This window comes from Spea bombifrons, chromosome 6 (assembly GCF_027358695.1).
Source record: "Spea bombifrons isolate aSpeBom1 chromosome 6, aSpeBom1.2.pri, whole genome shotgun sequence".
Classification (NCBI taxonomy): domain Eukaryota; kingdom Metazoa; phylum Chordata; class Amphibia; order Anura; family Pelobatidae; genus Spea; species Spea bombifrons.
Window position 1 is genome coordinate 31,920,619 of NC_071092.1, and position 22,979 is coordinate 31,943,597.

At 40.0% G+C, this 22,979-nt stretch overlaps 2 protein-coding genes across 3 annotated transcripts in view; both read left to right on the top strand.

Moving 5' to 3' along the window:
- Positions 1-6,135: 6,135 nt before the first annotated feature.
- On the top strand, positions 6,136-12,455 carry LOC128499779 (ATP-binding cassette sub-family D member 3-like). Of its 2 annotated transcripts, XR_008354811.1 has the most exons (6): positions 6,136-6,440; positions 6,535-6,683; positions 8,591-8,812; positions 9,529-9,598; positions 10,992-11,092; positions 11,773-12,455. XR_008354811.1 is itself a non-coding variant. In XM_053468692.1 (3 exons), the coding sequence occupies exons 1-3, from the start codon at positions 9,590-9,592 to the stop codon at positions 11,932-11,934; spliced, it is 276 nt and encodes a 91-aa protein (XP_053324667.1). In that variant the 5' UTR covers positions 9,357-9,589; the 3' UTR covers positions 11,935-12,455. The 2 variants fall into 2 exon arrangements, 1 of the variants encoding a protein (XP_053324667.1); XM_053468692.1 differs by lacking the exons at positions 6,136-6,440; positions 6,535-6,683; positions 8,591-8,812 and having other exon boundaries at positions 9,357-9,598; positions 10,988-11,092.
- Positions 12,456-16,997: 4,542 nt separating this feature from the next.
- Positions 16,998-22,979, top strand: part of LOC128500930 (flavin-containing monooxygenase 5-like) — a 6,498-nt gene continuing 516 nt past the window's right edge. Inside the window, exons 1-7 of the mRNA XM_053470304.1 lie at positions 16,998-17,006; positions 17,190-17,352; positions 18,491-18,633; positions 20,047-20,246; positions 20,999-21,348; positions 22,564-22,636; positions 22,976-22,979. The exon at positions 22,976-22,979 is cut by the window's right edge and continues 516 nt beyond it. Of these exons, the coding sequence (XP_053326279.1) occupies positions 16,998-17,006; positions 17,190-17,352; positions 18,491-18,633; positions 20,047-20,246; positions 20,999-21,348; positions 22,564-22,636; positions 22,976-22,979 (942 nt within the window). The remainder of the gene's footprint in view (positions 17,007-17,189; positions 17,353-18,490; positions 18,634-20,046; positions 20,247-20,998; positions 21,349-22,563; positions 22,637-22,975) is intronic.

Sequence of the window (22,979 nt, forward strand, 5' to 3'; positions counted from 1 at the left end):
CCCCAAAGTCTCTACTCTACTGTGCTTAATGTCATCCTGGCAAATGGTAAACATTCTGGGTAAAGTTTGATCCACAAACTTACTGCATTCGCTGGAACAAATCCGTACGGTTGGATCTAACCAGCGGCCATAGAAAACTTCCTATGCCATGCGATGTAGAGACTCAGACCTTAAACAGTCCTTGGTCTGTTTCCCCCCCCAATCGTTGCTAAAACCTTTTCAAGTAACCTGTGTCACCGTGGATATTTATAAAGCATCCAAGGCAGTTAAAATGTGCAAAAAATGTTTTTCTCCTGAATACTCCACCACTATATTATACCGGGAAGGAAGCGGGTAGCTGTAAACTTGCATAAACTACATGGATGAAATCCTATGAGTAATGCCCTAGTATACACTCCTACCTTCCCACTGTAATAGGATACTTAATCATTATCCCATGGAAATCTGCAATGAAGTATTATACGTTGCAAAATCACAAAGACATTTCACAAGTAGTGATTTCTGAAATACCATAAATTCTCCAATTTATGTGCTGGGGGGGGGATGACTTCTATGACTGATCACTAAAATAGTCTACATAACTGAAATCCAAACATCTGCCACAATTCGTTTAAATTATATGTGGAATATTATGAACTAAAGAAGGTAAACAGACGCATCAATAAATATGACTTCCTAGTCGAGTAGCTACGGATCGGGTTCGATGCAAAGTAAGCACTTTGGGCTTTTCATAATTTGATGTCGGTTTTGTTTTTCCACACAGAGCACTCGGGTCCTCCTTTTCATCTTCAAATGTATTCAAGTTTCTCTGGTCGGAAAGCTAATAGAGAGATTCAGTGCCTCGTCAGAAATAGATATATTTCCAATGAGCTAATTCCCTGGTCAATTGTAACTGTGTTCCCTTTACGTAGATGTATGCTAGCCTCAAATTACTACAAGTGACCATTGTTGGTGACCCATTAATTTTACTCGCATTTCCTTACGTTCCATACTATGCAATGATGCACTTCTTGTAGTTGGAATCTCACTTACACAATATCCGATTCTAATACTTTGTGGGCAACACATTGATGTATTCTCTTCAAATGTTCCCCGTACCTCTCGCTTATTTAAATAAACAGGTTGTTGTGGGTTAATAATGATAAAAACACAAATTGTCTACACCGCTTGGTGGCTTTAAACCTTCCGATATAATACAAACATGAGGGTTGGATGTGAACGGACAAAAAAAACACGTCTGGAGAAGCAGACCGCATGGAAACCGGTACCCTCGTCAGAAGAGCTGCTTGCACGCCAGCATCTTAGATCTGGGCCTGTGTTCAAAATCACTGTTACTTAAAACGACTGATTACAGCGGCCGCAATGACGGAAGGAGTGTAAGTAAGACCATTCCGATACCTTATTATACATTTTTTTTAATAACACACCCTTTTTTTTTTTTTTTTTTTTTACTTCAACTTGATGGCAACTAATACATTACCCATAGAAACTCATACACCTTATTTGTCAAAATACAACCCATGAAGTGGCATGAAAGTGGAGGTATGTATTGGCTACTTGGATACTGTTCTGCTGGCCTAAATCTCTTCTCGCTGGGCTCATCACCCGGGGTGTATTATCACGTCACTGTATCCTGCATCAGTTATCCAAGAAGAGAATGCCAGGGGCCGCTGTATACAGGTCTGCGCTTGGGGAAGCCTTCCCTATCCATCAGGTTAGTGACAATTGACGTGCCAGGACCGTCATGATTTTAAACGGGTGCAGAAAGCGATCTACGTTCGCTTTCTGCACCCAAACGTTGTTGCTGTGATGCCTCGACCTCGACCTCGAGGCATTCAGCAACGCCACGATCGGCACTAGGGGCCATGTCTGGCCCCTCCCCGGGGCATCAACGTCCGCCATAACAGAAATGTTAAAACGGCCACTGTCACGAAGGGTACAAAAAGTAAAATCAGCCTTTGTCACGAAGGGGTTAAAGACACAAGAGCGGAGAAAAAAAGGGGATGGGCGAGTAAAAGTCTGCTTGGAGGGAATTAAGTCAGTAGCCTAAGCGGTTCATAGAAAGCTTAAATGTAAGAGAAATGCCAAAAAAAATGTGTTAAAGGGACATTAGCCATCAATGCATGTGATAACTGAGAGGTCTCTCTAACCCCTTCATGCCAAAGCCCGTACATGTACAGGCTCACAATGCATTGTTTTTATTGGGTTTAAGGACAGCCCATTGTCCTTAAGGGGTTAAATGTTTATTGTGACCCCCCCCTGCAATAGCAGAATCCCCTTATTTGCATTTCCCCCCTCACCAGCTATTTTCTGTGCATTCTATATCTCCTGTCATGTGATATGCTTACTGCCCCAGCCCCAACTCTGTGAACATTGTGTGCGCGTGTGCAAAGTGCTTCACCTGATTTCACGCAGCTAACCCGTGGAAAGTGATTGGACTGCAGTGGAGGAGAGCAGCTGCCGCTGCCCCCTAAGGTTAAGTACCCTCTTTTTTAAATCTTAATGAATGTGCCACTTTCAATCCAAGTGCCAATTTTTACTAAATGCCACTATCTGGGAGTTCACCAAGGAGGACAACAAGGAAGGACAGAGAAGACCTGGGAGACTCCCTACAATCAATATTCCACTGAACTGTCAAGTGCTGCCTACTGCTTTTTGTGTTTCCCCCCACCTCCATTCCATTCCCATCACCATTTTCCTTCACATACCGTGTTCACAATCCTCTTGTTCCACTTTTCTCTTTCCTCTGTTGTTAGTAAAATCATTATCTCTCTCCAGCCACCTGCAACCCCACACTATGTCTGTATTGCACCATGACTACTTTCTTCTCCCCTTCTCTCATCCCAAGCACTTTTCAACGTCACCTCCTCCCTTTCCCCCACCTCCCCTCACTCCCAGCAATCTCTCCGTTCGCACAGGTCCTATTCCCACCTCCTCTCGCTTTCTCTTCTACTATTTGTTTAGCAGCTGGGGATATTTCCCCAAACCCTGGACCTCCTTAGGTGATCTCTCCCCCATCCTCTCCCAGTCAACATTCCAGAAATCAATAATCTCCCACATACCCTGCCGCTCCTCCTTCCCCCATTTACCCTTGCGCTCTGGAATGCATGCTCTGTCTGTAACAAACAAACAGCCCTACGTGATCACTTTATCTCTAGTTCCTTACACCTTCTCGCTCTAACTGAGACCTGGCTATGCCCTTCTAACACTGCCTCTCCCGTTGCTCTCTCCTATGGTGGCCTACACCTCACTCACACTCCCAGACCTGATGACAGGAAGGGTGGAGGGAGAGGGGGGTAGGCTTCATACTCTCCCCTACATGTACTTTTCAACCTATTCCCTCTGCCCCATCACTCTCTCTTCATTCGAAGTCCATGCTATCCGACTATTTCATCCCATCTCCATACGCGTTGCTGTTATATACCGCCCCTGGCCCGGCTAACATATTTCTCAATCACTTCTCTCTTCCTCTCCTCTGATATTCCTTCTGTTGTCCTTGGGGATTTCGACATCCCAGTTGACACCTCATTGAGTCCCATGGCTTCAAAATGCCTTTCTATTACCTCCTCTTTTGATCTCCAACAACATATTAACTCCCCTACTCATGAGGATGGTCACACCCTGGACCTTTTTTCTAGCACGTGCTCTCTCTAACCTTTCTAATTCCCCTTTCCCCCTCTCTGACCACCACTTCCTTTCCTGCTCTCTAACCTTGCCTCCTACTCACTCCCTTGCACCCCAACCCCGCCTAACCAGAGACGTCAGCTCTATTAACCTTCAGAACTTCTTCCAAGGCTTTGTTCTAGGACCCCTTCTTTTCTCTCTTTACACTTCCTCCCTTGGCAAACTGATCTCATCCTTTGGCTTTCAAAACCACCCGTATGCTGATGACACCCTGATCTATCTATCTATTATCCCCTGATCTCTCTCCCTCTGTCTTAGCTCGTGTAACTAACTGCCTTGCATCTGTCCCTTCCTGGATATCTGCACATTTTTTGAAACAGAACTTCTCATCTTTCCTCCCTCCAATGCTAAGATTCCCCCATCAATTTCCCTAGTTGCTAATGGTGCCATCATCTCCCCGTCTACTCATGCACGCTGTCTTGGTGTCACCCTTGACTCCGACCTTCTGTTCACCCCCCACATTCAGTCTGTCATCTCCATCTTAAAAACACTGCCTGCACCCGTCCCTTCCTAACACAGCATGCCACTAAGGCTCTTGTCCATGCCCTGATCATCTCCCGTCTTGACTACTGTTATTCTGTCTGTTATAGCTGGTCTCCCTCTTAACCGTCTGACCTCTCTACAATCCACCATGAATGCTGCTGCCAGATTCATCTTCCTTTCCCGTCGCTTTACTAACGTCTCTCCCCTCTGTCAGTCTCTTCACTGGCTGCCTGTGTGATTCAGGATTCATTTCAAAATCCTCACTCTTTCTTTCAAAGCCCTTCACAGCATTTCCCCTCCCTACATCTCCTCGCTCATCTCTAAATACACTCTACACCGGTCTCTCCGCTCATCCAACGATCTCCTTCTATCCTCTCCTCTGATTTCTAGCTCTCATGCACGCTTACGAGATTTCTCCAGGGCTGCTCCTATCCTCTTGAATGCCCTCCCCCGGTCTATCCTTCGCCCCACTGCCTTCGGTCCTTCAAAAGATCCCTCAAGGGCCACTTCTTTAAGGACGCTTAAAATATTGCACATTAACACCCCCCATATTCCCTTAGCTCACCCCTCCTCGCAATACTTACACTAGCGGGGCTAGTCTATCCCTTACAATGGCACCTTTTAACTATTGTGTAATACACCCTCTAGATTGTAAGCTCCTTTGAGCAGGGCTCTGCTCACCTGTTGTCTCTGTAAGTCAATGTGTTATGTTACATACTACTTGCTATGTCTTGTCTACCCATTGTACAGCGCTCCGGAATTTGATGGTGCTATATAAAACAGTAAATAATAATAATAGTCTGCATTTGCGTTCGCTTGAACGTTCGGTTTTGTGGTCCTCTGCCAACTACGAAGCTGAAGATAAACCCAAACACGCAAAACTATTTTATACAGCCATAGTTAGCGCAGTTACTGCAGGACTTGGAAGCCAAACGTATCATATTCCTTTTTTTTTTTGCATTTCAGACACAAAGCTATTCTGCTGGCTGAAAAATGGTCTAATCGCTATAAGCAACCACAGCAATAATCAGCTGGATCACTCCATTGGGCTTCATGATAATAAGACTAGAGCTGCAGTTAACCTAATGAAGCTGAGGGTGTTATGTATGTTATAATATAACTGATAAAGCGAAACCAGTTATCAGTTTTCATAATGTTAACCTAACGAAGCCGAGGGTGTTATGTGTAATGTATGTTATAATATAACTAATTAAGCGAAACCAGTTATCAGTTTTCATAATGTTTTCCTCTGATGCAGGAGTCTTTCTGGCATCTTTTCTTTTTTATTTGCTTTTTTCTTCATCTGAAATTTTACTGTTTTGTTGTTTGTTTGTTTTTTGCATGGGTCCTTTCTTGGAGCTTGAACACGAGAAAACATATTTGTCAATTGGCAAAAAAAGGGAGCATCCATCAAATGGTAAGCAATTAATATTTAATCAATCAAAAGACACAGGGGATGGGGAGGAAAAGCCGGCTTTGATGGGCAGTCATGTATTATAGTACCCGCACCACGCCAGAGACAGACGGGGATAAAGGACTGAAGAGCGGAGAGCATTTCTTTTGGTGAACAAAGGTGTGGGCAAAGGGCAAGCGTTGGCTTTATATTGGGTGCTGTCCGACGGTAACGCTTGCCAGCACCGCATAATGAAAATGCCTACCTGTACCCTCCTAGCATTATAATCATTCTAAATAGAGACGGCTCTATGGTGGCCCTGGGTTGTTCCTCTCCCTACACAGATCTCCATTACTATTATTACACATTTTATCCCGTCTACACTTAAGGACAGTCTATTCTGTCCTCAATGTGGATCTGAAACCAAAAATGAACTGCTGCCTACCTCTCAAATCCCTAAAGAGGGAATTAAGGAGTTAACACATATTATATGTGTTTATCCGTAAGTCTCTGCTTCCATTGGAAACTCTGCAGGTTTTTGAATTCCGGACAGCGCTGATTCATATTCAATTTCTTTGTAGTACATGGTGCTAATTAACGCCCAGCAGTAATAGCCGTGTAAGACCTCACGCATGCACCTTACGCTTACGCTGCTCATGGCTTCCTTTTTATTGACTTTCAACTCCGTAATCTGACTCTTTATCTGTTGTTAAAAGTGGTGGCAAGAAACCCAATCCTATTTCAGTTATCTGGCTGTAATCATCGACCTGACCGCTGTCCAGTCCTGTTCTCTGGTGACCTGACACCACTCCTGCGTAATTCGCCTGCTACCCTTGCCGAATGGCCGGACGCGACTCCTGCGAGTTACCTACAGCCATTGGTAAGTGACCTCACTACGGACCAAATGTTTTAAAACCCCTTCTGCTCGGTTAAGATAACTTCTGCGACCCATTCCTGTTATTTGCCTTTTTAAGGGAACATACACGGAACAAGCATAAAGCCACCTTGAAGCTAAAACAAGACCAAGAACTGTCTCAGGACACACGGGCAGCCTCGATGGACTTCGGTGGTTCTGCTGTGCGGAAACGTTGGCGATCTTCCACATTATCTGCTCTTCTGCCATGTATGTATTGATTTTTGTATGATTTATTTTGCTTATTGTAGAATCACTTGTTCCCTTTCCTGTTTATTTTATTTGAACGCACCTCAATACTTATATATCTTAGCTGCTGCCGTATTCTAAATTTCCTTGGTTATAGCCCTTGGAAAGTGCTCTAAGTCCATTCGTGTTCATTGTGTACTACAACCTTTACCATCTTTCCACTGGATCTGAAGAATTAAAAATTCAAAGAATTCTAAATAGAAACTCACACGTGTATCCGCACTCATCATACTACGGTCATTTGACTGCATCTCTCCACAAGCCACCGGACTCCTCCTGTCTTTATTAAGTGGCTATATTTCTAAATAATACCGTATTTGCTCGATTATAAGACGAGGTTTTTTCCAGAGCAAATGCTCTGAAAAATACCCCTCGTCTTATAATCGGGGTCGTCTTCTCAGACCCCCCAAAAAATGTCTGCTGCGGCCATGCTGCTTACCGGTCGCGAGCAGCGTCTCTTCTGTTAGAAGCAGGAGGACAGGAAGCTTGCAGCGTCCTCACAGAGCTCTATCTCCCCCTCCCTCCTCTGGGGGCGGGGCCAGAGAAGTTGCTCTACAGCCGGTCCCCTGCAGAAGTCTTCGAGTGAGAGATCTGCAGTTCAGGTAAGGGGGTGGGGGAGGGTTTTTGGGTAAGTATGTGTGATTAATGTGTGTTTAATGTGTGAAGTATGTGTGATTAATGGAATGAATGAGTATTTAAATGTGTTTGTGTGTGATAGCATGGATGTGTAAGGGGGGTGGGGGTTGTAGCATGGCATAGGGAGGCTGTAATCCCACTACTATCATCCCCAGGTTCCAGCATGTATTGGCTGCCTTGGCTTGATAGGAGTGTGATTGCTGTTAGCAGTTTGATATATATATATATCAAACTGCTAACAGCAATCACACTCCTATCAAGCCAAGGCAGCCAGTACATGCTGGGTTAAAAGGCATATCATGGGGCTGAGTGGCATATAGGGGGTTAAAATGCATTGCCTATATACCTCCAGAAATGCATTTTAACCCCCTATATGCCACTCAGCCCCATGATATGCCTTTTAACCCCCTATATGCCAGAGTGGCATATAGGGGTATAAGGCATATCATGGGGCAGAGTGGCAAATAGGGGGGTATAAAGCATTTCTGGGGGCAGAGTGGCATAACTGGGGGGGGCAGGTTGGCAAATAAAAGGAAATTTAAAAAATATATTTTTCTCAATCATAGCTTTTATTAAACATGAAAAAATAATTTACATGAATTAATATTTACTGGTAAAACTTTTTTCCTATAGGGTCGTCTTATATTCAGGCTTTTTGTTTTTTTCCTAAATTAATATTTTGATTTTGGGGGGTCGTCTTATAATCGGGGTCGTCTTATAATCGAGCAAATACGGTATTTCATTGCGCTTATTTTTTTGTAAAGTATTGTTCCTGGATGCATGGAATTTATCACGGGAAATGTTGTTAATCAGTGACATGTAATACGAGAAGTCTGGTAGAATACACTGTTTAAATTTACCTTTAAAAACGAGGCTATAAATTGTATAATTATAACCACTTATATTTCAATTAACATTAATACATATGAAAAGCGGGTAACACTGCACAATTCTCCGTAAAACAGGTAAATTCTATAATCTCTTATTTTTGGTGAATTTTACAATTCCAAGCATTTTGCCTATTAAACTCTACATGCAGCATCTAGTGAAAAAAAACCTTTGATGTATGATGCCAGGACACAGGGGATCCATGAGTGACTGTGGGAGGGCTAGAACCATAATTGTGTTATCTCTATGCTGTCAAGCAGTTGCTACAGACCAAAATGTTCACTTATAATCGTGATTGTCTAATTCAATGGAACAAAAGCATGACTCTGTTTTCTGTTTTACAGCTGTCAGTGACAACTACCATCAATCCCAGGCAGACACTAGCTAAATACCATCGAAAACGCACTTCACAGCTGCTACAACTCTTACCAATCACACTATCAAACAAATGCCTGCAGCTGTTGAGGGAAAAAAAAAAACACCTTGGGGTCCCTGCAGCTTCATAAGCCAGCAAGGTTCAACCATCCTCTCATCGCCATTCAGAATAAAACAGCGAGAAGTTGGAGGTAGGCCCCGCCCCCACGAAATTGCCGTGGTCAGGAACGTTCTGCGCATGCGCGGACTTCCGGTTCCACGCATGCGCAGTAGGAGGTGCCCCACTTCCGGTTTCGCCCAGGTCAGTTCTGCGCATGCGCCGATTTCCTGGTTTGCGCAGTAGGAGGTGCCCCACTTCCGGTTTCGGCCAGGTCAGTTCTGCGCATGCGCAGACTTCCGGTTTTGCGCATGCGCAGTAGGAGGTGCCCCACTTCCGGTTCCATGCCCCACTTCCGGTATCGTGCTCACTTCCGGTTTCATGCCCCACTTCCGGTTTCGGTCAGGTCCGTTCTGCGCATGCGCGGACTTCCGGTTTTGCGCATGCGCAGTAAGAGGTTGGGCACTTCCGGTTTCGGGCCCATTTCCGGTTTCATGCCCCACTTCCGGTTTCGGGCCCGCTCCGTTCTGCGCATGCGCACTAGGATGACGGTCACTTCCGGTTTCGTGCCCCACTTCCGGTTTGGCGCCATATAGCTGCCATTCCGCTGGTGAGCTCTTGGTTTTGACTGTCACGTAACTGCCTGCTGCCTGTGCTGCATTGGGTTTCTACCACATGGCCTTTATATTAAATCCGTTCTGCATCCATCAAAAGCATAGTATAAGGATATTGCATTTCACTGATTTTCTCAAATATCTGTTGCCTCTGTGGAAAGTGCGCTGTAACATACATACATGTGGTGGTTTGCAGTGCGATCATCAGCCGCAGCAGAAACGATTTTAAGAGAGGCCTCTTCAACTTTATAGCCGCCATGCCTGCCGTAAGCATTCTTGTGTTGCCTTTTTTTCTACTTAATCGAAAGTTTAGACATTGGGGGATATGCTAAGACATGTGTGCTTGGTAGTGGCTATATCACACGACCAGATACTATTTTCAAGAGCCGCTCGCTGCCAGATGCTTTTCTAGTTATTATAGTAAGCTAAAACGTTTGTTTTATGTTTGTTTTCTTCTTTTGCCCTCTGTGGCATGTCATGAGTGAAGATACACGTCTCTTAAATCAGCCTGTCCGTTTATTAACTTTATTTTATCTGTGCCAAGGAGACGCTGAGTTTGTAAGCCCAGGAGCTTAGTGAGAATGTTGCATTTAAGTGTTTATATGTATATATATGTGTGTGTGTATATGTATATATATATGTGTGTGTGTGTATATGTATATATATGTGTGTGTGTATATGTATATATATGTGTGTGTGTGTATATGTATATATATGTGTGTGTGTGTATATGTATATATATGTGTGTGTGTGTATATGTATATATATGTGTGTGTGTGTATATGTATATATATATGTGTGTGTGTGTGTATATGTATGTATATGTGTGTGTGTATGTATATGTATGTATATGTGTGTGTGTATATATATGTATGTATGTGTGTGTGTGTATATACACACATATGTATATATATATATAATATGTGTAGGAGTAGCCATGTTGACCTGAATCATCTCCCCTTAAGTTATTCCTCCTCCCTTTTGGGAAGTACATGTAGGTCATGACATGCTGTCTAAGAGAAAAAAAATAGAGGCCTACAAGGCAGAGATCTGTTCTGCTGGGTTTGCCACCTTTTGCCAGGGTTCTTGACTGGCTCTTATTTTTAAACCCCATATCTCCAAAAACAAGTTTATGCAAAGCAGGATCTATGGGCAATTTTTGTCATGGTTTAATGATGGTAAAAACTGTAGCTGTGTGTGTGTGTATATTTATATATATATGTGTGTGTGTGTGTGTGGAAACTTTAGCTACAGCTAACATAGTCTTGAACAAGGCTAAATAACTGGACATACAAGATGGATTTCTCATGTCTAGCAGCTACTGTTGTTCTGTAGGATCATGTCTCTGTATATCATCAAGCTGGTAAGTGCTATTGGGGCTCGGGTATGTTTTTGTATGACTAGGACTTCAAGCCACAAACACTGATGAATTACATCAATTCTACAATGAGCCGGTGAACAAAATCTCGGCCAGATTGATAACTACTGGAAGAGTTTGACTGTGGGTATTGTTGCTGTGATCGTGGTGATATAAACAGGTTTTGAGCCTAAGAGACAATTACTTATTTTCTCAGTAATGTTCCATTTAATGTATAAAATATCACAAGGTATAATACGTTCCCCACATAGATTGTCCCCCCCCCCCCACGTTTAAGATAGGCAACTTGGACAACAGGATAGCAAATGCACATCAGCTGCTCACGCAAGATGTTGAGAGGTTTTGTAACAGCGTGGTGAACCAGTATTCAAACTTAAGCAAGGTGAGTTTCCTCATGGCTCTTCTAGTTGTGAGTGTTTTGTTACCTTTTTTTTTTGTTTGTGCTGGGTACTTCAAAAATAGGCTATGGTCCTTTATGCTCTTACTGTATTTCTTTCACAAGGAAAATAATTATAAAGTTAATGTAGCTACCATTTATATTACCAGTATATTACTTACACTGTGAGATTTACAGACAGGGGCCTCCTTTACAAATGTATCCATAGCTTTTGTACCCCAATAAAGTTGTCTGTAGACTGCTGTACTTTCATGACTACATTTACATTTTATATAGCACCAACAGATTTGGTAGAGCTGTTACAATAGGGTACCGTAAAAGTAAATACAACTTACAAATGAACATACATTAAATATACTGGTACCGAAGCTGACAATCTATTGGCTACACGTATTATGCCTCCCCTTTTATTATGCTGTTATTTATCAATAAAATTTACATACATGCATACGCTGTTCTTGTGAATAACATGTAATCATTTGCCATTGTGGTCTGGATTTACCCAAGGTGCACTTTGCAGTGTTGAACAAAATACCGTCTTTCCACGTTAACTAGTGGCTTGCTTTCCTATTCTCCTGTATTATACATATTTCCCATTATTGTTGCGGGTATACAGAGTTGTTATATAGTATTGTGAGTTTCATTTGTTATTTTTTTTTCTTCAGCTATTTTTGGATATCGTTCTGTATATTGTCAAGCTGACAAATGCTCAGGTAAGTTTTTGTATGACTAGGGCTTCTTTAACAACACAAGTCACGAATATTGATGAATTACATCAATTGTGCAAAGAGCAGAGGGCCAAAATCCCGGTCAGATTGAACAGTTAGACTGTGGTTATTACTGCTGTGGTCATCGTGATATAACCAGGTCTCCCCCCCCCCCCCCACACACACACTCACACTCATGTTATCTGAATTTTTCATAATGTAGAAAATCAGCCAGGACAAATCATTCTTCACATGCTGATATATATTTTTTTTTACTTGCATCCGAGTCAAAAAATTATATTATACGCACATGGATTATTTTTAAGAGTTTAGAAACATAGAAAGTGACGGCAGATAAGAACCAGAAGGCCCATCCAGTCTGCCCAACCTCTGAGTACTCTCCTTTAGTACTTGCCCTTATCCTATATCTAGCTTGGCATTATGCCTATCCCACGCTTGCTTAAATGACTATACTGTATTAACATCTACCACTTCCACTGGGAGGCTATTCCATGCGTCCACTACCCTTTCCGTAAAGTAATATTTTCTGATGTTACCATTAAACCTTTGCCCCTCTAGTTTATGCTTGTGTCCTCTTGTTGCGGTTTTATTTCTCCTTTTAAATAAACTTTCTTCCTTTACTTTGTTGATTCCCTTTAAGTATTGAAATGTTTCAAATCATGTCCCCCCTGCCCCGTCTTTTTTCCAGGCTATATAGGTTAAGATCCTTTAACCTGTCCTGGTAAGGTTTATTTTGTAATCCATAAACCATTTTAAGGAGCCCTTCTCTGAACTTTCTCCAACATATCTATATCCTTCTGGAGATACGGTCTCCAGTACTGTACACAATACTCCAAGTGAGAACTCACCAGTGATCTGTACAACGGCATGAGCACTTCCCTCTTTCTACTGCTAATACCTCTCCTTATACAACCAAGCATTCTGCTAGCATTACCTGCTGCTCTACTGCATTGTCTACCTACCTTTAAATCCTCAGAAATAATTACCCCTAAATCCCTTTCCTCACACGTTGAGGTGTTTTTTTTATGATGCAGTTCATGTCACCTCCTATTATAAGGAAGCCTTTTGTTATTTCATGGACTCTGTCAAAGAGTTTATCCAAGTAGTTGACTGTGGACGTGTTTGGTGCATATACATTTACTAAAGTGTATATCACGTCGTTCAAATTGCATATTAGTATACCATATCGGCCTTCTCGGTCGGATTCATAATGTAATTTTTCAAACTTAATATTGTTTTTTATGAAAATTGCGATCCCTCTTTTTTTCTTATGTTCTAAACTAGATACAAAAACAAGTGGGTATTTTTTATAGAACCATCGAGTCAGAGAACCTAATTTCCAATGATAAATGATAAATGATAAAGAAAAACAAATTGCGCATCCCTGCGATAAACTCCGATTATAGGCTGCACGCCGAAAAAGGACGAAAAAGTGTGGCCTATAATTGAGCAAATACAGTATGTGCCTGCTTTATTCCCCTATGAAGGCCTGCTCTGTCCTCCATTTACATATAGTCTTTAGAGGGCATTCTGCCTTCTCTTCGTCAGAAGTGATTGAGGCACCTCCATTTTTCATTCATCAGTAACAGAAGCTTTTATCAATTTTCTTTTTCATTAAACACACCGGAGGCAGTGGCGAGGGACGACAGGAAGGGCAGCGCTTCTACAAGTTGTTCCAGCGCCGCCTTCTCCTACATACTGTGTGCTCAAAGGGAAGGAGGGCGGGGCAGCCCTGGGTTCAGTTGAAGTGGCGGCACTTACAGCGCTGTCTCCTTCAACAGAGAGTAGTAAGGAAGGCACGGGAGGTGAATCTTCAGGCATGACGTCATCCCTATAAAACCTCTGAGCACCGTTATGGCGGTGCTCAGATATTCCGAAGCGCTCGGTCGGCTGCAGTGCGTCCCTAGTTCTGCGCTCCCTTCCCTACTGTGACCTTTTGCCTATTGATTGCTGCCCCCGGATTGTTCTTTGACCCCTGCCTATTGATTGTTGCCTGGACCTGACCACGGATTGTTCTCTGACCTTGATTTGGATTGCTGCCTGCCTAGACCTTCGGCTTGCCTATTGACTTCCTCTTAGTTTCTTGAGACTCTTTCTAGACACCCCTGCATCTTGGACTCCTCCCTCGCCCGCACCCCAGGTACCTCATGGTACCTTGCAACAGGAGATGCATTGACTACAGCTTCCTCACCTCATAAACCACATAGCTAATTTAGGTACACTCTATTCAGGTATACGCCTTGAAAGTGAATAAAAAAAGCTGTAAATCTTCTGGGGAAAAAAAGAATTAAATAAAAATACTTTTTTTTTTAAATGCATAACACGGAGCTTCAACAGCGAACATCCCCTTTGTGAGGAGGTAGAATACAAAACTAAGCTCCGGGAGGAAGCGTCAGTTGGAAGGAGAGGAGCTGAAAGCTTGTGGTTGTGTACCTTCTCTCTGAGTGTCATGAATTTAATCCACAAATGTAAGGACTCTCTTCATGTGCTGTCACCATATTAGGAAAGAAAAACATGTTAACAAAGATAATAATTGAGACAATGGATAGACCGTGAACATGGTATAATTATATAATTTATATATCATATATTTACAATTTTTAAGCGAATGATACAGTATTATATTTTTTATTACAAAATATAAAATTTACCATAATTGATTAGAACATAATACATCAGAAACTCTTCTCTGGATAGCTAATCTTCTTCTGATTGTTCTTCCAACCGGGTCAATAAACATTAAACTTGAGTTTGTCTTGCATTTAAGCTACCAATTAGATAGACTTCTCCTGCATTTTGGAGTAGTGATGAGAATTTCATATATAAGATTTTGAAGTTCAGAATCAGAAATATTTGATAATCGGGGTCTTCAAAATCCAGTTCTTTGGCTATGAGAATACAAAGTCCAACGGCTAATACCAAAACATTTAGAAATTGTTTGCCAATGAAAACCAAGAGTTGAAAAAGCAGAAATATGTTCCACGTTTATATCATATCTTGGACGTCCCCGCCTGCCAGTCACTACCAAGCGAAGAGCTAAGAAATGTTGGTCTCCAATGGGATTTGAGCCTGTAAAAAAATAAAATGATTGATAAGTTAAACTATACAATTCATCTAGTATAGAACATAGTTCGGATATCTGAATTGAATTAGAGAGTAAATAATGATGAAGCATAATCTATACATTGTATTAACAGATATGCAAGCAAATGCATGAATTAAGAAAAGGTTTCCTCGTGTCTATGACATTACCTGTATTTTGATATGCAAATGAACCACTTTTCAAGCGTACCCCTTTATGTAACCCTGTGTGTTCCTGTGTGTATTGGCCTCTATGTGTCCCTGTGAGTGTCTTTGTGTGTCTCCCTGTATATATATGTGTGACTCTGTGTACCTATGTTTTTATTTTGTTTGTCTGTGGGCCCCTATGTTTCTGTGCCCCCATGTGTTTTTATATTTATATTGTGTCCTCCTGTGTCACTATGTTTTGTGTTCTGTACATTTAAGGAATGGTTAATGCACCACATACCTTTTAGAAATCATCTTCAATGTGTCTGGAAAAACGTATTAAATATTCCAAAAATCTACAAAAACAAGTCCTCCACAGAGTCTGAAAAGGAAAAGAAAATTTTAAAAACACAACACAACAAGAAGGTCTAAATAACAGCAAATTTCCAGCAATGACATCAATAACAGAATTTGCCAACCAATCCAATCAGTTTAAAATAAAAAAAACCTACATTACACTGTCTTTTTAATGAAAAGATAATGAACATAATGAAATGGCAAAATTAATTAAAAAAAACCTGAAGTAATAACACCTCCTCCACTCCCCAAAACCACTAATCCCACAACAGACCACGTCAAGGCAGCACATCCATATGTAAGCCCATGAACCCCAAAAATTATCACTACTGCTAACATTAATCCCACATGCCCCAAAAAAGATCAAAACAAGCAAGTCCCCATCTCACCCCAGAACCCCCATCCAAAAACTCACATGATAGCATCATGCCATCTTAAACAAGAATTAGCAATGAAACTAATTGAACCACAGTGAAACCATTTCACAGATACTAACATAAATGTATATAATACACAATTCAAAATGCAGAAAATGATTACATTAAACAAAGGGGCTCAAATGTACAAAGCCAATTGGAAGAAAAACTTACCCAGTTCAATGGAGAGGCCTACACTGCTTACCAGCAAGCTCAGAATGAGCTCTAGGAGGCGGAGTCAACCTGCCAGGGTCATGATCATGTGACTGATGACCAGTTTCAGTATATATATATATATATATATATATACAAATTTCACTCCATCTGTTTCACTATATGATATAAGCATTATTTTCAGTCTATATATATACAAATTTCACTCCATCTGTTTCACTATATGATATAAACAAATTTCACTCCATCTGTTTCACTATATGATATAAGTGTTTTTTCAGTCTATATATATACAAATTTCACTCCATCTGTTTCACTATATGGTATATGAAAAATTTCAGTATATGATATATGCGTTTCACTATATGATATATGAAAAATTTCAGTATATGATATATGCGTTTCACTATATGATATATACGTTTCAGTAGATGATATATGAAAAATTTCACTATATGATATATACGTTTCACTATATGATATATACGTTTCACTATATGATATATGCGTTTCAGTATATGATATATGAGTTTCAGTATATGATGCATGCGTTTCACTATATGATATATGTGTTTCAGTATATGATATATGCGTTTCAGTATATGATATATGCGTTTCAGTATATGACATATGCGTTTCAGTATATGACATATGCGTTTCAGTATATGATATATGCGTTTCAGTATATGATATATGCGTTTCACTATATGATATACAAGGGAAAAAAACCTGAAATAATGTCCCTAACGGCCCCTCATATTTTCTTATAATAAAATGTGTCAGCAGGGGTCAAATAACTATTTTAATATAGCAGTGTTGGTTTTTCCATTTTACTCTTATGTAATGCTTGGACGGCAATACTTTCAATATATACTCTATGTACAGGCATAAAATTGAATAGGAGGAACTAGGCCCTGAGTTATGGACTGTGGTTCCAGAACAAGGTGGAATATGAACTTCCCCACATGTACTTTTAAAATATTCATTATGTCTAAAGTATTATGGCACCATGTGGATTTTAAAATGACTGTCCTTACTCTGATTTCATAGACAGTATAAATGATTAAATACCTTTTACAATGATTGCGTAGACGTAACGTTTGAATCTTTTGTTCATATTTTGAGTTGGTATGCCCTTAAATATTCAAGCTTTATTAACCAAATTATTAATTATTTTAGACAATCGTTTGTAGCATAAAGAAGCGTCCAGACTTTTCTACAACTGGCCAGTGGGATGTTGTCACTGAAAATGAGGGCAAGCAGTCAACGGCTGTATTTGATGCTGTCCTAGTTTGCAGTGGACACCACACAAATGCCCATCTCCCACTGGATTCTTTCACAGGTCAGTTTCCTTGAGATAGAAGACAATACATTTAATTAATTTTGGTATTATATGGGCATTCGCATAGTGCTAGCTTTCTACAATGTTAGGCAAGCTGGCAATGTAGCACGTTGGTTTGCTGCCTTCCAGCACTCAATGATACAGACAGATGTGGGCTGGCAGCATGCAGACTTTCGGGCAAATCCAACCAAATATCCCAGTAATAAAAATATCCGAGAGAGAACATGCCCTGTGTGTACTATCTATTCCTGTCCAAAACACACTTACTCAAAGAGAATGCATAGATATTCCATGGGGATGCAGTCATCTAAAGCCTTTCTTACGCTTGACATCCAGGTGGTTATTCTATAATTGCTATAAAAGCAAAAGTCAGACCAACAACAGGGCAATTGTCCTACTAGCCTTCCTTGCCAGCCCTTCCCTGGATACACAATTATTTGCGTAGTCATAGTTTCTTCCATTGTAAGATGATAGTGACACTGGTACAGTCAGAAGCTTTGCCAGTCTACCACTTCCATTTGACAAGCTAAGGACTACTGCCATGCAGAGAGAAGAAGCGTTTGGCCATCTCTATAGAGTACTTCTACCATTTACATTAAAAAACAATTCTCTGCATGCTTCTTAGTTCGCACAATAAAAGATTTTTAAGACATCAATGCAATCAGACAGAGAATGATTTTGCATTTAAAGGAAAATTTCCAACTCCCCAAGAGACACCAACTGAGAAGAGTATATATTTTAAGGTATTTACATGGTTATGAGGAGTCAAGCTTTTTTGTTATACCTGCATGTATGACATTACTTGGACCGATAAGATAATCACAAAATATCACCTTATCAATACACGTGTGAGCATAAAGTACAGATCAAATCATGTGTTTTATCAAATACAGTCACTCCTTGAGCTGGTATTTACAAGTGTTGTCAGACCTTTTCACCCAAATAATAAAAGTGCAGAATGTGACCCAATGTAGTTGAATCTATTTATCATATATTCCTTTATACGACAGTCATGTGTATTTTAAAACACAAATATTTAATAATCTTTATGATCTCCTGAGACTGGTTGAACAGTTATAAAAAGTATAATAAAATGTAAGATGTCACCGGTATCTTTATCCATCTTAATATCTGATAGGCATTGAGAAGTTTAAAGGACAGTACATACATAGTCAAGATTACAAAGCTCCGGAAGCATTTAAAGGAAAAAGAGTGATCGTAGTCGGAATTGGCAACTCTGGCGGTGACATTGCAGTGGAGCTCAGTAGGACAGCTGAACAGGTTTGCTTTTTTAAATGACAACAATGTGTGGCTTGGCACTCCAAGGTAAAATTTATAATATAACATATAATATGTAATTTACGACCAAAACTACTCTTTGCCAAAAAAGGAGGTGGTGATCAAATACAAGAGCTATAATTGTGTGTGTTTAATTACTGCTGGAGAAAACAAAAAAAGGGAGTTGAGGCTATAATACACTGTGTCTATAATACCTTTAGAGAATCCTAAAAAATACTCAAAACATAAGATAATAAAAAAGTGAATCCCAAGGAAAAGCAGTTCCGCATACTCATTAAATACAGTAATGAAGTATTCTAGGTTTCACACAATGTAAATGCTCAGGATTGTGCAGTTCCAAAATATGTCCTATGAAGGAATTCATTAAATTATGAGTTGTTCTCATCAAAGTAATTTATGCCTCCCAGGCTGCACGTGGAAGTCTGCTCATCTGACACGCTGGATCTTCCACTCCAGCCTTCTCCGACCATAGTTTCCCCAGTGTCCACCATTATGTTAATAGGCCAGAGTAAAAATGCTATGACCCCACGTGGAGGTTAAGACACTGTCCTTGAAATAGCATCCAGTGTGGTACCAGAAAGCGGAGGACTCCCGGCCCCTGGTCTACTAATATCTCCAGACATGTGTACAGGAAAGAATATGGACACATGGGTCAAATACAGACCTTATTGTGGATTTATACTAAGGACTGATAAGTAATCAAGGTTACGTTCCAAAGCATTTACAGTGTGCATTCCTCCAAAGCTTCTATAAAACAAAAAGAATTAAGAAACTGAATTTGTTTGATACATCATTTCTTCAACTTCCAACAATATCACTGCAGAAGCAAATCAGTCATGTTAAACATTTGAAAGCCTGCACATTAATATATGTTACAAAACTTTGGTTTTGGTTTACATATTTGTATAAAATATCACATAGCAGAGCCTTAGCTTGTTTAGTTTTTGTGTTTTTGTGCAAGATAAATGATTCATGTTTTCCTAAAGTGGATTTTAAACCATATAAAGTAGAAAAATATCCAGCATCCAACTCCCCCCAGGTTATCATCCTTGGTACAGGATGAGAAACGATCTTGCCCATTTCTAGTGGGTGCTGTCCTTAAATGTAAAATAAATTCCATAACCCATCAAGAAATATTTTAAAGCAAGGTTCAATAAATAAAGCAGGCTTGCTAGCTTTGAACTGATTGTGCATGTGTGCCATGTGTAAAAGGGCAATAAATCGGGAGAGACAATAATAGCTCCCAAGAAAATACACCAAATCTAAATTCTTATTTGAAAGTACTAACTTTCTTAATTTGAAGTGTTTGCTACATACATTCTTTGGTAAGGTAGAGGAATGGACATTTCAGTTTTTAAGTGTTAAATGCATCCAATAAAAGATTCTGTTCTCCAGGTCTTTTTAAGTACCAGAAGAGGATCCTGGGTTTTGAATCGGGTCTCGGACTATGGTTATCCTGTGGACATGATTGTTCTTACTCGATTCTTAAACACTCTTAAACACTTACTACCTACTTCCTTACTGAACTGCATTGGCGAATCCAAGATAAATAAGAGATTTGACCATGCTACTTACGGCCTGAAACCTAAACACAGGTATGATTGTGATCCATAGTTCCTCAACCAATATTTTATGTACCCCTTAAGATAGCTAATATAGTGGATCAAAGGGTACATAATAACCATCTTATTTTCGAATGCTAATGGTATTTGACAGAAAGCATTTGTTAATAGGAGCAATTATTCGGTAAAATGCTGTTACTTGGGATACTTGATTTAAGGACTCGTGATAAAAAAATCCATTGCATTAAATATGACACTACAACACGACACTGCATCTACTGTTAATGAAGCCTGGGGCATTCCCAAGCAAACAACATGCCATTTCTTTTCATTTTTATATGTTACTAAGCAACAATCACAAGCACTAAAAAACATAAACATTGATAAAAAACAAAGACAGAAAAGGGCAAAACAGCAGAACTTTATTATTATTCATAAGCTTATACCTACCGAGATGCCCCCTGTAATTATTTTGTTTCATGTTATTTTGTTTGTGCTGGGGAAAACACTTGGTACTCAGGCTACAGATCTGGAGTGCTCTTAGCCTAGAATGTCACTTACTGTCATACATACTGTCGACCCTTTTTGATGATACACATGTCTATCGTGGAATTTGAGGCCATTGTCTCATTTGTCCTGAGCTCAGTTATGTATTTTGGAGGGACACTGTCCTAGGCCTGACCTACATGGCAAGACATGTGCTGAAACATTGTAATTCAATTGTTTATTTCACCAAATGTTCTCTGTATATTAATTTGTAAATACGTTATCATATATTTTTGCAGAATATTTAGCCAGCACCCGATGGTGAATGATGATCTTCCAAATCGTATTATTGCGGGTACAGTGGTCATAAAGTCTAACGTGGTCAAATTCACTGAAACAGATGCCATTTTTGAAGACGGAAGTGTGGAGAAAAACATTGACGCTGTAATTTTTGCAACTGGCTATAGCTTTGATTTTCCTTTCTGTGAACATCTCAGAGTCCAAAAGAACAAGATCTCCTTGTATAAATATGTTTTCTCTCCAGAGCTTGAAAAGCAAACCCTAGCAGTCATTGGCTTAATACAGCCACTTGGTGCCATAATGCCTGTTTCAGAACTCCAGTGCCGGCTTGCTACCAGGGTTTTCAATGGTAAGACTGAAACATTTGCACTTAGGTCATTGAACCTAGCTATCTATTTTCTCGCTTCTTTCCCCTCCCTTTATTGTCCCCTCTTTATACTCTCTCCCCTTTCTTTCCATTATGTCGACCCCTGCTATTTCTTTGCTCTCTTTCTCCAGTCTCTTTTTTTTTTCTTTCAGTCTTTACTTCTCCTCTCACTCATTTCTCTTTTTTTCTTAATTCACCCTATCTCCTATCTCTCCCTCTTTCTCTTCTCTCCTTCTGGCTTCCCACCACACATTTCACTATTTGAGAGTCCCAACCTGTACCTTTTTAAACGGTGCCTTTTTAAACTCATATCTGAATCACAATAAGATTCAAGTCAGGACTGGGTCACTCCAACAACCTTCATTTTGTTTCCACTTTTGACTCATCAGTCCACATAATATTTTTCCAAAGATCCAGGACTCATCAGTAGTGGTTTTCACCTTGTAACTGGTCCATGGATGCCATTTTTGCTCAGTCACTTTCTTAATGTCGAATGTCAAAGGTCGTGAGCTGAGAAAAGTGAGGCGTAAAGTCCTGTACATGTTAGTCCTGGTTCTTTTGTGACCTTCTGGATGAGTCATCAATGATCTCTTAGAGGAACCCTTTGTAACCCTTTCCAGACTGATAGATGTCAATGATTTTGCTTCTCATCTGTTCTTGAATTTTTTCATTGGTGGCATCATGTGCTTCTTTTTGAAACCTTTTAGCCTACTTTACTTTTCAAGACAGGTTCTATTTAATTGATGTTTAGATTAAACAGGGCTGGTGGTAATCATACCTGGTGTGTCTTAAACTGAACCCAATTATCAATTATATTTGGTTAATTGGCCGATTTAGTAACTAAGGGGACAATTACTTTTTCACATACGGCCAGTTAGTGTTGGATAGCTGGAAGTTTAACAAATATGCAGAAATACTTTTCCGCAGCATTGTATTTACATATACAGTAAATATATATATATGTGTGTGTGTGTGCAGTGTTTTATTATAGATCAAGCAGTTTTTATTAGATGCCCATGAGACATCAGTTGTCCTTGTATATCCTTGTACACAAAGGGAGAAACTAATCCATTACAATAACTTACTAAGCTTACTGGAGCCTAATGATAACATGTTTTACACTTTTTGAAAAACAAAGACAAAAGCTACAAATACCATTTCTTGGCATTTCAACAAAGCTTTATAATGAACTTGCAGGTAATCAGTTACTGCCATCTGTTAGTGCCATGAAGGAAGATATCCAGAAAAAGAAGGAAGAAATGGAAAACCGGTAAATCTAATTTTCGTATAATAAACTGAAACCCCCTAGATATTGATCACCAGACCTATCTCTACACATCTTAGTAGTACTAGTAATATAGAAATCTAAATGTTAAAATTGAATTTTCATATGCATGTATTTATTAATTTCATCAGTTAATGATCAGATATATGTAAAATGATGTCACGCTCTTCATCTTTCCCTTCTATTTGGGAATCTCCTAAACATTCTCTGTCATCTCCTGTAGGTCTAGATCTGTACTCATTCCAGTACATTGCACATATGTTTTTGTTTGCAAGAAATATCAATGCTTTTATATAACCTATGCATCCAATCTTTTATTGTCAGCTAT